General features: G+C 41.2%; 1 protein-coding gene across 1 annotated transcript in view; it reads right to left on the bottom strand.

Annotated features, from left to right (window-relative positions):
- Positions 1–1,449, bottom strand: part of PRKCQ (protein kinase C theta) — a 71,780-nt gene extending 70,331 nt beyond the window's left edge. Inside the window, exon 1 of the mRNA XM_016219777.2 lies at positions 1,332–1,449. Coding sequence (XP_016075263.2) covers positions 1,332–1,449 — 118 coding nt within the window. The remainder of the gene's footprint in view (positions 1–1,331) is intronic.
- Positions 1,450–14,834: the final 13,385 nt, after the last annotated feature.

Genomic DNA, 14,834 nt, shown 5'->3' with positions numbered 1-14,834 from the left:
TCAACCACTGAGCCAATCCGGCAGGTGGAAATTAAAACTTTTTAAACTAAAGACAGTTTATGGTGGGTAGTCATGTCCTAGGCCAGCATCTTCCCTGACAAAGGTCAATTTTTACCTTAACTAAGACTATTGTCTTTTGCATCTATGACAACATCTCATTGGAATGTCAGGGTAACTGACATTCCAGACCCCACAGGGCACAACCAGTGCACCAGGGCAGAGACCATAAATCCTCTCATTGTTTTATCATGTTAATTGTTGACTGTTAACTATCCTGTACCCACCTATCTAAAAGATATATGTGTCTATCATTTTACTTTTCATGCAATCTCATAGGTTCTCCCCCTTCTGTCACCAATGGATTTCTGTAACCCACTTGCGTCATCTCTCTTGATTGTAATGTATAAAATAAGATGCAAAACTGCCACCCTCCAGAGCATTATCTCAATCCATTGAGATTTTGCTTCCCGGAACAGTTTGGCTCAAATAAACTAACAAAAATTCTTCACAGGTTTGAATGTTTCTTTCGTTAAAAAAGGAAATAAGGAAGGTAGTGGGGTTGGGGAAAACCTTGGGATGTAAACTTCCTCGTTTCCTTTGGAAGGTCCCTAAGAATCTTAAAATACAGGGACAGGGAGAAGGTGAATGGAAACCAGTGGAAGTGACTATGGAGAGATTCCAGACAGAATAGGATTATTTTAACTGAATGATCTAAACCCATGAAAGGAATTTTGGAAGACTGTCACAACTCCCTCACTATGAACTGCCTATCTACATTTAAATTGGACAAAACATTGACTATTATTTTACTGATTCCGGGTCTTAACACATAAAAAAGTAAGTTTTCTGAAATTTAGATTCTAATGGTTAATTACATATTTTTTGTAACATTCATCGAAGCTTAGCCAAAGAAACAGTAAGCCGTCTTTAGAGCTAATTCTAAGATTATGCAGACTTAATCTATAATCATGGAAAACAGCCAGGCTTTACAATATAGGTCCCATGTTCTACTTTAGCTCACTAGATTTTTCTTCCCCGTTAACTCCTCACATAATGTCCTCAAATCCATTTCTCCTTTCCTTTGCTTCCTTTGTTTATGTGGGAAAATGGTCCAGTGAAATAGAACACAAGGCAGGAGACCCGGGTCTGGTTCAAAGGTGATCACTAAGGCCACGTGCCCTTGAGGAAGTACTTGGCTTCCCCAGGCATCAGTTTCCTGGATTGGAAATTAGGTTGAACAAGATGATCTCAAAGACCGGGAAAGGCCTTGCTTCATAGTTCATAGAGGATCTTCCTCCCCTCCGGTTCCTGGAAGACCCACTCAAGCTTACCTGATTCGACATATTCTTTGACAAGCACAGCGCAGTAAGGGTTAACGGCCTCTCCTTGACATGGCTGGCAGGACCCACAGTCAAAGTTGGATAAACCAATTCGAAGAAATGGTGACATGGTGGCTCCCTGCAAAGTGACAAAAGACAAATGCTATTTGAGGGACTATATTATTTTTGGTGTCCATCACCACTTAATCAGTGCTTTATTGCCGACAGCCACAGCTTCAAATGGTTTAACTATCCATTTGAACAAATGCTTTTACTTCCCCTTCTGCAAATTACATTATTGGGCTCACCCCAAGCCACAGACTGACTTGCCAAGGAAGTAGGCTTTCTGGAAGTCTGTGTTATTCCACCTCCTCAGTTAGAACTGTAACTCCAGTCTTAATTTAATGGAGTTACATTTAATAGTTGTAGAGCGGCAAACATTTCCCAACATTTTAGTCCTTCTATTATTCAAGTAGGTACCCAGGAAACAACTAACAATAATAAGAAAATGAGTTTATAAAGAGGGAGTCTATTTTAGTCACACTAGTTAAATATGACACCACAAGATTCTTACATGGGCTATTTATGTGTGTGGTAGAATTGGCGCCGGGTATTTAGCAGCTGAGCCCTATTTACTTTAGACATTTCAAAAAGGTTGCTTTCTTCGCAATTGTATATATGTGTGAGTATATAAATATATATATATATACACACACATGCATATAAAATAAACCTTTGAGCGTCATAAACTACTTAAAAAACCCTAAATCATTGACCTCCATAAAATAGAGCTTTATTGTGTAAGGACGAACAAAGTACTTCATAAAGCCAATTAACTAATAATTATGTTTGCCTAGAGATATAGGTGAAAATCCATAGTCTTGGTTACCCATTTTAGGATTCTAGTCTGAATCTTCACCTGCTGTTCCTTTCCTTGCTTGCTCTGGCTGCCACTTATCTCAGCTAAACACTCCCCGTTTGTTTTTTTTTCCCTTTTTTAACCTACTATTCCATGCTGTCTCATTACTTTCAAACTATCACCTGGCTTTCAGTGAAAAAGCTCTTTGCTTCTTTTGACTTCTTGAACCGTTTTCTCCTGAATTTTCCCAAACTTTCTCAAGTAAGCCAAAGTTAGCAAGAACAAAGCCTTAGCTGTCTTTTCTACCTTTTATAAAGGACGTAAACTACTCAGATTAATGGGAATCCAGATGTGAAAACCGACAATGTCACCGGAAATCTCGGCCCCAAATGCGGAATCCTGAATCTGGCAGAGTCGTAAAAGTTAGTCAGTCTTTGGGAATGCCAGCTGTCTGCGGACCTTTTGGGTTTTCTGAACCAGAGAAACAAATTAAGGGGGGCTCTTGACAACTGCTGTTAATTTCATGGATTTTAAGAAAGTCTCCATTTCCTGCAGAGTTTTTAGTAGGTTTAACTGAAGGAGATGGTTAAAGAATCACGATTTGTTGGGTGTCCTTAGTCTCTGAAACACATTCTGTGTAAGTCACGCTGCTGAATTAACAGCAGGACGACTCCAGCCTTGTCTTTAGGGTCCCCTTCACCCTCTGAATTTAGAATTCTCGGGCAGGAGGTAGGCTGACAACAGAGAGTTCTCTGGAGAAAACTTCTTTGAGACACCCCCCCTCCCCTTTCCTGGGCCACATAGGTCTTTGGAGAAATCTGTATTTCTCCAGTAATCAGGAAAAAATCACCAGGAACTGTCCTCATTTGAGAATACTCTGTGTGAACTCGTTGAAGATTTCCTCAATACGAGTAAAGATAAGTAAGTAATTCTTACTTGAGTCTGGAGGGGTTATTGACTCATGAAGTCTTAGTTACAAGCACTCTGACCTTTAGTGAGGGGTGTGTCATTCTACTATTTCCAGGCAGGGTTCAGAATTAGGTGACAGCAGCTCATCATGCACCTGGGAGTATCTGTTTGGGAAGAGACAGAAACCTCTAGGGTACCCAGGGTTTCTATGTGTGGAAGAGAAGTTCAGTGAAACCCCCTCTCCTCCCACAGGGTGTCTTAGACATCAACCGACCTCCTATTACATCAGCAGTCCGGATTCATTTGCCATTTCACCAGATTCGCTTGCCCTGTGCACTCATCCATGAGCACTTGACAGTTTACCTAATACGCCACTGCTTCTTCTTCTAAAGGTCTAGCCCCAGTGACAGGGTCTGACATTTTGACATTTAGACCAAATTGACATTTGTGTGCTTAACCTCACACATTGTTTAATAAAACCTCAAGTTGAAGGTTGTGTTTTTTAAGGCTGAAGGTAGCATTTTATTCCTGAGATACGCAGAAAATTTTCTCCTCTTGTAACAATAAAGTGAGCCTTATGAAAGATGAAGAAAGCGCACAAAATTGGAACGTCTCCTCACAATTCCACCCATAAGAGCAAATCGCTGTTACTATTTTTATGTATTTTTTCCTAGTCTTTTTAAATGAAGAGGTTGTCTGCTTTTTGTTTTGCATGCTGTGCTCGTATGTATGCATGGAACTGTGTTTGTTTTTTATTTAACATCTTACCATAAAACCTATGTAAGTGCATTATTTTTGTTGGTATCTTTTAATTCTTGCATGATGTTCTACTGGGGGACAGCAACAGGGGTACTTTACTAAAGTCTTACAGTTTCACAGTTAGACTGTTTCCAACTTTTCCATACTAGAAATATGCTGTGATAAGCATCCTTTTACAATTTAAAAAAAAATTAGGAATATTGCATCAGACTAGATCACTAGAATACTACAATATTACTAAATCAAATGATATTACTATTTGTAAGGTCTTATACACATCAAGAAAATAATGAAACATAAAGTCAAAGACCCAAGAGGGGCAATCTTGACGGTAAGTACAACAGACAACTGAGTTCACATCATTCTTACATAATAAGCATATGCAAATTTATATAAATGCTGTTATATAAATGCTAAGTGAGCAATGGCACAAACTGTACAAAATACAGAAAACATAGTTGCAACTTGTTGTATGGAAAAGTGTTCAGCCTTGTGAGCAATTTAAGAAATGCAAAATAAAACAAGATACTATATAATTGCATTTATATAATATTCTTGAAAAGACAAAGCGATATGGAGAAACAAATATCACTGGTTACCAGTGGCTGGGGGAGGGGACAGAGTATGGCTTAAAGCAATAGCATGAGCACCTTTGGGAGGAAGATAGAACTGTTCTATAGCCTGATGGTGGTAGAGCTCACAGAAATCTAAACTTAAATGAACAGAATTATACACCAAAACCAAAAATCAGTTTTGCCATATGATAATTTAAAAACCGAATTAAAAATATGCTTTTGGCATTTCAAGGTATGGATTATAAATCCAGAGGGAATATAGATAAAAAACAAAAAATACACATTAGGAAACTCTGAATTCATATAATCAAATATTAATTCTAAATCCTAAAGTAATCAAGAGTAGCCTCCTCAATTTGCTAAAGGGAAATAGAGCCTTAAAGATAAACAAAACAACTTTTACTCTGCAGTATTTAAGCTCTTTTGAAATTTTGCATTTTGGTTAAAATAGCTGAGGAAAAAATAACATTAGAATTTGATAATGCATTTTCTTTAAAGCTCTATAAATATTCAATGCTTAATTTAAACTGTAATAATGAGCATGGCTGGGCGTGGCTCAGCAGTTGAGCGTTGACGTAGGATCCAGGCGACTGGGGTTCGATTCCTGGTCAGGGCACATGCCCACATGCCCACATGCCCGGGTGCGGGCTCCATCCCCAGTGGGGGCGTGCAGGAGGCAGCCGATCAATGACTCTCTCATCACTGATATTTCTATCTCTCTCTCTCCCTCTCCTTTCCTCTCTTTGAAATCAATAGATATTTAAAAAAATAAACTGTAATAATGAAAAGAGTTAAAATATTTAAAATATAAAAAATAACAAATTTTACCTGTGTAATTAGCAAGTATTTTGGAAATGTTCTTACCTAACACTAACAAGGAACACATGAATCATACACTTTAAGAAAAAATTGTTATAGCTGTCTTTACTATTATTTTTTATGTCTTTATTGATATCAGAGAGAGGAAAGGAGAGGGAGAGAGATAGAAACATCAATGGTGAGTCACTGATCGGCTGCCTCCTGCACGCCTCCCACTGGGGATTGAGTCCGAAACCTGGGCATGTGACGTCACTGGGCATCAAACTGCGATCTCCTGGATCATAGGTTGATACTCAACCACTGAGCCATGCCAGCTGGGCATGAATCATGCACTTTTATACAGTGAGGTTTGGAGTGTAAATTTCCGCCATCCTCTTGAGCGCGCACGCACACACACATACGCAGAGTATGTGCGTGTGTATGTATATGTATATTTTGAGAGCCAAGAAAATGTGGAGTAAGCACAAGAAGAAATTAACATGAAAGCTTTTGTGGGCTGGCTTCTTGTGTTCAGAGCTGATGGTGAGAGAGAAAGGGGATTTCCCAGGGTGCTAAAATAGAAAGGAGAATTGTTTGTGTACAAAAATACATGCACAGGATAGGATCTATCAGGTGTCCTCCCCCGGTCTCTCTGTGAGTGTAAATCTTATAAATCTCCTCTTTACTTGCCATTCAGGGGCTTTTCACCCTTTACAACAAACAGTATGTTTTTAAGACTGACTGGCCAGGCTGCCCCTGAGCCCAGGGGCCAGGTCCCTCCACAGACCTCTCCTCTGAGCAATACAAACACACACTCGGCTCTCTCTTGGACAGCTCCTGGGGATCCTCCCAATGGAACTCATTGTCCTGCCTTTCAAATCTGCCCTCCCTTTATTTTGCCAGCTCAATGACTGGAGCCAAGACTTGCAGCTTAGCACTCTGCTGAGACGTCACTCTTTCCCTCCTGTACCACAAGCTTTTCTCCTTCCCCACCCCCTCTCCTCACTTAGCTCCATTCGGCATCCTCCCTTGTTTGACTCGTCACAGCAGCTTACCCCGTGTCCCTCTGCAATCCTGGCCACCTCTCATTCCCGGTCAGATCTCCACGCTGCAGCCCAAAGGACTTTCCTTAGGACTGTGCAGAGCTGCTGCCATTTCTCCCCGTGCCACGCTGTTCCACAGCTCTGGGCTTTTAGTAATGCTGCTCCCTCTCCCCGGAATGCCCTCCCATTTCACTCCCGCCCTCCACCCCACCCCACCCCCGCTTCCTCATCTTTCAAGTTCCTGCTCCACTTCCACCTCCTCTTTGAAGCCTTTCTTCCTTCCAGCTCCATCATCTTCCTCCAGCACATCTTGGTGGAGTGTCCTCAGCCTTCTAGGCTCCCGTGGGTTCCTGGCTACACTGCGGGACAGCACCTGTCAAATTTCTTTACCTCACCTTTGCCATTTCTAAGGTCTGAGTATGGCAGATCGTGTCACTCCCATTTCCTGTCTTTGCCTCCTCTCAGTCCCCAAATTTGGGGGATATAGTAGAGCCCCACCAGGCTTTCTCCTATTTAATCCATGGGGTACCACATATACTTTGATGAGGGCTGTGACTCAAGCTCTAGAAGTCCCCCGAGTTTTATCTGCATTACTAGCAAACCCCCTCCCCACAGAGTGAGCGCATGGTGGTGCCGTGCTTCCCTAGACCCTCGGGCTGTGATAAAGGGTTCTCTTTGTTGTCAAATTTCTTTGGACATTGCCATGAGCTTTGTGGGGTGTGAACTTCACATGGCCACATTTCCCTACGACACTTTACTATATTTACAGGCTCATGTTGGTCCCCCCACATAAGACTGTGTGCTCCGAGAGCAGGGACCATGCCTTAATCACGTATGAACCTCCAGGGCTGATCCCTCTGTGTGTCACGTAGGCTACATGTCATGTAGCCTATGCTCAATGCATTTTTGTTAAGGAGCTTAATTTTCAAAAGTGACATTTTACATAATCTCTTAATCTTCATGCATTTCTTTTCCTAGGGGGGTGCACTATGGTCCAATTAGGTGGCAGACAGTTATAGAGGAAGTCAATAGAAAGGAAGAGTCCCAGGCGTTGTTACAGGCAGAGAATCAATGCCATTCCCAGCTCAGCTGCAGGAGTTATTTAACCTCTAAGCCTGTTTTCTCATTTGGAAAATGGTGATAATACTATTACTCGTCTCAAAGGGCTATGTGGGTGAAATGGGGAAATACACGGAGGTGCTTAAAATGGGGCTGGCCCATCGTAAACTCTCAAAAAATGTTAGTTATTATCATTATTATTGCAAGTCTGATATATTTCCTAATGGACTTTATCGACTTTACTAGTTGTACCAAAAAAGGGCAGGAAGAGAGTATCTGGGCTGAATGATGTGACCATCCTCTGTGCTCTGCCACTGAGCTCCCATAAACCCCACGTGTGCCTCTCCTATCACACACATTACCCTCTAATAGAGTCATCTCGATGCCAGCACTTATCATGATGAACTGTCAGTATGTCCATGCAATCTTCTGTGCCTTTGCCATGCCAGCTGTGAAATATCATTACAATATGTACTTTAATTTGCAGAGAATCTTTACTCTTACAGCTCAGTGTTTTCACCTTTAAGTGTGATTTCATCCATCTTTAGCAGGCAGCTATGATGCAGGTAGATGTTCTAGTGTAATTGCTTGGTAACGTGCTTAAGGTCATGCAAAACTAAGTACCAAACTGAGAATTCTGGTCTCTTGACTCCGTGGGCACTGACTCACCTTCTTATTTAGACTGACTCACCTGCCACAATTCAAACCTGCCAAACGCTTTCACAGTGATGTTAAGGATTGCAACCACACAGAGAAAGGGGACAGGGGAAGAGAGCATAGAAATAGAAAGCAATAGAACTGCTATGTAGTCTCATTAGCTAAAAAAGATACAGTCATTTCTTCCTCTACAGCAGGTGAAATAAGAATGACCACACTTCTTTATTAAAAAAAATCTGGACAGCGCTTGTATCTCTGTAATTTAGCTGGAGACATCTTGGTAACAAGAGGGATAGTCTCATAGAAATATCTAAACCTCTAACATGAAGCAGAAAAAACACTAATGAATCAATAGTAAATTTGGTAATGAGAAAAAAAGCATCCATTGGTTTTCAAATGCATCAGTTCAGCCAAAATTTGGCAAATTAAACATCAGGCCTATAGCTCTGCCTATAGCTTTTACATTTTTTTATGAGATAAAGGTTTCTTAGGTAAAAGTGACTGCTGAATAAAATGACCTACTACTGTAGAAAATAACCTACAATAAAAAAATAACTTGCCTTGAAATGTGCACAAGATGGTAACTTGTGAACAATTATGTGATTAGGAATTCTGCTATCCTGTGGTTGAGACTTCTACCAAGTAGTACAATAGATATTAGCCTCTCACCCAGCTGGTATGCTCAGCGGTTGAGCACTGACCAATAATCCAGGAGATCAAGGTTCGATTCCCGGTCAGGGCACATGCCCAGGTTGTGGGCTCGATCCCCAGCAGGAGGTGTGCAGGAGGCAGCTGATCAGTGACACTCTCTCTTCACTGATGATTCTCTCTTTCCCTCTCCCTCTCTTTCTGAAATCAATAAAAATACATTAAAAAAATATTAACCTCTCACCCACAAATATGGTATCAAAAGTGAATTAAAATAAGTATGAACTAAAGGCATAGTTTAAAATAATACCTAAAGTATGTGCTGTAAAGATATAAGACAATAAGCATAACTTTCAACCAGCTTTTGGAACTAGTAAGGAAGGGGATTTATCAATAGAGCTAGTATTGCCTTGCTACCTGCAAATGCTAATAAGACTCCCCCACCATTATCAACTGAATTGTGTCCCCCCAAATTCACATGTTAATACTCTAAGCCCCCATGTTGCTGTATTTGGAGATGGGGCCTTTTAGGAAGTAATTAAGGTTAAATGAAGTTGTAAGGGTGGGGCCCTAATCAATAGGACTGATGTCCTTATATGAAGAGGAAGAGACCAGGCAACCCCCTCCCCCACAACCATGTGAGGACACAGTGTGAAGTCACCATAAACAAGCCAGGAAGAGGGCTCTCATCAGAAACCAACCAAGGGGGCACCTTGATCTTGGACTTCCCAGCCTCCAGAAGAGTGAGGAAATAAATTTATGTTGCTTAAGCCTGTTGTTTAATATTAGTCTGTGGTATGCTGTTATGGCAGCTCAAGCCGACTAATATAACACACCCTCCTTCACCAAAATCACAGTGTAGAAATAAAAAATAAAACAAATATTGAAATACAGAAAATAAAGCACCTGGAATGGCATTATTAACATTCTGACATTAATTTGAATGTGAAATGGTAATAGTTCCACTAAAGCATAGCTCTCATCAAAGTATACAAATACTCAAAAAAACTGTCCCAGTCCTCTCTGAATTGAATCATGATTTCTTAATCTGTTATTTAAAAGCCTCCATGTGTTGGCTTCAACTTGCCCTCCGCACACAGCACTCCTGACTCTTAGCCTATCTCACCTTCTCTGTTTGCTGAATAGACCCGACTCTCCATCTCTGTGGCTCTGTTTTCACACCATTCCTTCTGCTGGGAATGCTCTGTGCATCAACACAGGATGTGCACAACTGCCATCCTGCAGTCTTTCTCATCTTACAAGGACTCACTTATGTACTGCGTTGTCCAGAAATTCTTTCCTCCTACCCGTGGGAAGAGGAGTGATTTATCTGATGGATGAGTTTTAGAAGAATAAATTGCCTGCCAGCCCAGCCCCCTTCTCTCTTTTGCAGGGATCTGCTGACTTCCAGAGAGTATGTTTTTCCACTCTTCTCGGCCATGCCCTAAGCATGGTGGAGCAGATCCGCCTCAGTCCTGGCCCTTGTCCAGCATTGCCTAGGACACTGTGAACAATGACCAACCTATTTGCTTAAAACATTTTGGTCATATCTACCAATACTGCCTTTATTACTTGTCAAGTTAACATTTTTTTTCTCCATCTCCCTGACTCCTGATCTGTCTGCCTATTTGTTTTAAGCATAAGCATAGCCCAGAGGGATTATTTACTGGGTCCCCTGCAAGTCAAAAAACTTTGCAAAGAGCTTTAAAATGCTCATAGTATTCAGCCTTCTCACCGTACCCACGAGGTAGGTGTAATTGGCTCCACTCCGCAGATAAGAAACCCCAAGCTTGAGTGGGTAAGCAGCTTGCTGAAGGTCATACAGCTAATACTGGCAGAACCTGGATTCCAGCTTTGGTTGCTAAGTGTCCCACCCAAACCAGTCAATTATTTCTTGTTAGAAAACGCCTTTCAAGGTTAGGTTAGAGAGGAAGTGAAAGCATGGAAGTGTCCTCATAGATTATTTCCATCTGCTCTACCAGTCTCTAACTAGAAATGACCTGTTACAACTGCTGGCACAGGCTTTCTCAGACCCTCTGTGCTGACTATGTGCTTCATTACCTAGGGTTCTCACTGGACATTCCTCTTTGTCAGTGCATGCGGTTAATGATCTACCCTTCTACCTCACGGCTGTAATCTGATGAGTTCAAAAGTGAGTAATGTAAACAGGGTTGAAGTTTCTTGGAATAACTCAGGTTCTCTTTTGGAAGTGAGGTCACCACCACTGACCTTGGTACTTTTCCCAGGATGGCATCAGTGTGTGCCATCTCATCTCTGCACTCTCTCCAGTCATGCCACAACTGGCGGCTGACAGGTATCAGTGACGGTTTCTGTGGCCAGACTCTAGAATAAAACTAAGTGCTTCTATAAAGTTGGGGCAAATCAGTCTCTTTGGAACCATTTTCTAAGCATAGTTAGGGTAATCACTTACCCAGTTCAAAGAGGCTACCTCCTACAGGAAGTGCATTGGTTTTTGGCTCTGTTTATTGTGTCAAAATTTACTCTTAAAAGACAATCTTTACTATACACACACAAGAAAAAAGAAAAGAAAAGAAAAAGTAATGCGGTGAAGGATATGTTAATTAGCTTGGCTGTCATGATTATTTCACAATGCATACGTATATCAAATCATCAAGTTGTATACCTTAAATATACTTAGTTTTTAATTGGCAATTATATCTCAATAAAGTCAGGGGGAAAAGAGACAGTTTTCTCTGTGACTCCACTGTCTGATCAGCGCAGCAGGTCTAATTAGACACAGTATACGTTGTAATCTTCCTAATACATAGAGGAAGGTTCTTCCTCCTGCCAGTTAGGTGCTCAGAGAGAAGCACGCCACCTGAACCAAGGATGGTAAACCAGGGCCAAGGCCCAGGTGCTCTGGCCACAAGGCACCTTGACTGAGAAGGTGAAGCTGACATACCTGGGCACAAGGTCCATTATGCTCTGGCCTTCACATGGTAGTATGCAAAAAGGCATGGAGACACCAGAATTGGAGGACATGTGGACGAGCTCACGGGTGTGTGAACGAGACTACGATGGTAGAAAAGCCAGCTTTTACCATCTGCATAGTCTTAGACAAGTGACCTAATCTCTCTGTGACTATGTGTCCATATCTGCAACCTGGGGAAAATAATAGACCAATTTCATAGAGCTGTCATGAGGATTAAATGAATTAATTCATGGGAAATGCTTACAACAGAGTTTGGTAAAAGGTAGCTTTTATTATTACATAGGGCTTTTCCAAAGTATCCTTAGAAATTCTCCCTGATGAAAATTAGTTAGACAATGGTAACTTGCTCAGTGGATTATATGACGTGGCTTAGAATCCATGTAAAGTACTGGCTAAGTAAATCAAGTAACACACACACCTATTTTTTGCCATTGCTCACTAAGCATTTCTAAACCCACCTACTATGTGTAAAGCACTGTGCTGAATTAAAAAATGGCCCCTGTTCTAAATAAGCTTGGGGGTAGACCAGTCCTGTCTAGAGGGGATCAGAGAAGGAGGGTTTGAGAGCCTGGACCCCACTTTCTTGCTTTCTTATCCTGTGAATATAAGGACATGGACAGTTAATGTGAGTGGGCTTCGTGTTAAAGTCAGAGAAAACAAGAAATGGCAAAGTGGGCTGTCACTCCTGGTTACACCAGTAACAAGACACCCCTGTCCTCCCAATGCCGCTCTAACACCACACCCCACTTCCTCCTGAGGGTGTATGACACTTTTCAAAGAAAACACAGTATTTAGTAGTATCACCACAGCAAGCGGAAATAGCATTGTGCAGTCCGTAGACGAACTAATAGTTTTGTTGAGAATAACACACAGAATCTTCTCTGTGCTTACCACGACAGGCAGTGCTGGCCTGGGCACTGCATACCACATGAAGAGTGGTGTAGATTCGGGGACAAGGTGACCAGAGATGAGGACGGGAAGACGGAAAAGGAAGAGGCAGAGTGAGGGTCCAACAATCTAGGGTGGATGTGTGCGTGTAGGCTGGGGTGAGTTGCCCACATCTTGTTGCACACAGAAATATCCCCAATTTAGAAATGAGTGGGTTGTAAAAGCATGTTTGTATTAGGAGATTAGAATCCATGGGAACTGTGAGATTAGATACTATTTAAGTTCCTAAATTAGCCCACTAACTATTAATCTGTTAATTCAGAATGAATTTATAAAACTGACAATCGTTTGTCATTGTATTAGCTCAGCGATTTTCAACTGGTGTGCAGCAAGAATCTTTAAAACATTCAATACCAGACTGTTTAGGGAGGGGCACTGACCTCTTTTCCCTTAGATTGTCACATAAAAAAATGACAACAGCCAACACAATAGTTGTCCAGTGTGAATGAATCAAAATAATACATTTTTTTGGTCAGATTGGCAAAAAATAGAACATAATTTTTGGGGTACTGCAGAATTTTAGTAATCAGTTTATGTGTCCCGTGAGATGAAAAAAAGTTAAAAATCACTGTTCTAGCTTATGAGATCCTCTCTTCTGTTTTTTTTTCCTGAGACAGTTCAGTTTTATTGTGGGTTTAGTAGTCCACTTGGGGTATAATTTCTCAATGAAAAAAACCACAAATGACTGTGATTCTCAGGGAACACTTGTTTCACTGTGTAAGAAGAGAAAATTTGTACTCTTGTCCACAACTGCAGTGGACACGGCCACCATGCAAAATGGGAAGCCACTAGCTCAGCTCCTGGGGGACCAGCAGCACCAGCATTAGCCAGGAACTCCTTAGATAGGCAAATCGTCCTGCCCCACCCAGACCCACTGAGTTAGACACCAAGGGGCGGGCTCAGTAATATGAGTATTTTTCAACTACAGTTGAAATATAATAATACTTTCTGATGTCTATAGTGATCACATAGTTATATACAAAGTGATCACCCCGTTAAGTCTGGTATCCATATGACACCATACATAGTTATTAGTGTGTTATTGACTCTATTCTCATGCTGTGGTCAGCAATCTGAGTTTTAACAGACCCTCCCTGTGACTCGCTGCATGATGAAGTTGGAGAAGCACAGAGCTAGAGCGAACTCCACAAGGCCAGGTGTATGTCTTTTGCATCTTTATTTGCTCAGCATCTAGCACAGTGACTGGCAATTGCTTCTCAACCAGGGCGATCTTGCCTCCAGGGGACATTTGGCAAAGTCTGGAGGCATTTGTGGTTGTCACAAATGGGGGGAGAGGGTGCCACGGGCATGTAGTCGGTTGAGGCCGGCGATAATGCACAGGGCATCCTCCTGCAATAAATATGTCAACAGTGCTGAGGCTGAGAAACCTTGTTTTGAATAAATATATTAAATGTAGTGATGCCAAAAGAATTTCCTTTATCCATTCCTCACTGTCTGTCATCACATGCCTGAAGTTAGTGAATTCTAGCCTCACAATGACAAGGAAATAAGGTGATTGTGTTGTATTTCTCTCTCTTTTTCATATTTCCTTCTCATTAAGAGCCACGAGTTAAGTGACATATAACATGCTAACAGTAAGCGTCTTTTGTTTTATTTTTAAATTAAGCTTATTGGGGTGACATTGGTTAATAAAATTATATGGGTTTCAGGTGTACAATTCTATAACACAACATCTGTACATTGTATTGTGTGTTCATTACCCGAAGTTAAATCTCCTCTTATCCCATCACCATTTAACCTGCTTTTATCCTTCTTCTTCTACCTCTCTCCATTTCAATTCTCCATTTCAGTTTCCCTCTGGTAATCACCATACTGTTGTCTGTGTCTATGAGGTTTTTAAAATTTTAAAATTTATTTTGCTAATCCTTTTACCTTTTTCACCCAGACCCCCAACATCCTTGCTCTCTGACAGCTGTCAGTCTGTTCTCTATAACTACGGGTCTGTTTTGTTTGTTAGTTTATTTTGTTCATTAGATTCCACACATAAGTGAAATCATATGGCACTTGTCTTTCTCTGGCTTTTTTCACTTAGCACAGTGCTCTCCTGGCCCATCCATGCTGTCCCAAAAGGTAAGATTTCCTTCTTTTTTTTATGACCAAGCAATATTCCATTGTGTAAATGTACCACAGTTTCTTATCCACTCACCTATTTATGGGCACTTGGGCGGCTTCCAGATCTTGTCTATTGTAAATAACACTGAAATGAACAGAAAGGTGTGTATGTTCTTTTGAATTAGTGTTTTGGGTTTCTTCAGACAGATTCCTGAAGTGGAATTGCTGGGTCAT

This window comes from Miniopterus natalensis, chromosome 1, assembly GCF_054644295.1.
Source record: "Miniopterus natalensis isolate mMinNat1 chromosome 1, mMinNat1.hap1, whole genome shotgun sequence".
Lineage (NCBI taxonomy): Eukaryota > Metazoa > Chordata > Mammalia > Chiroptera > Miniopteridae > Miniopterus > Miniopterus natalensis.
This window is presented reverse-complemented; position numbering and strand designations above follow the sequence as displayed.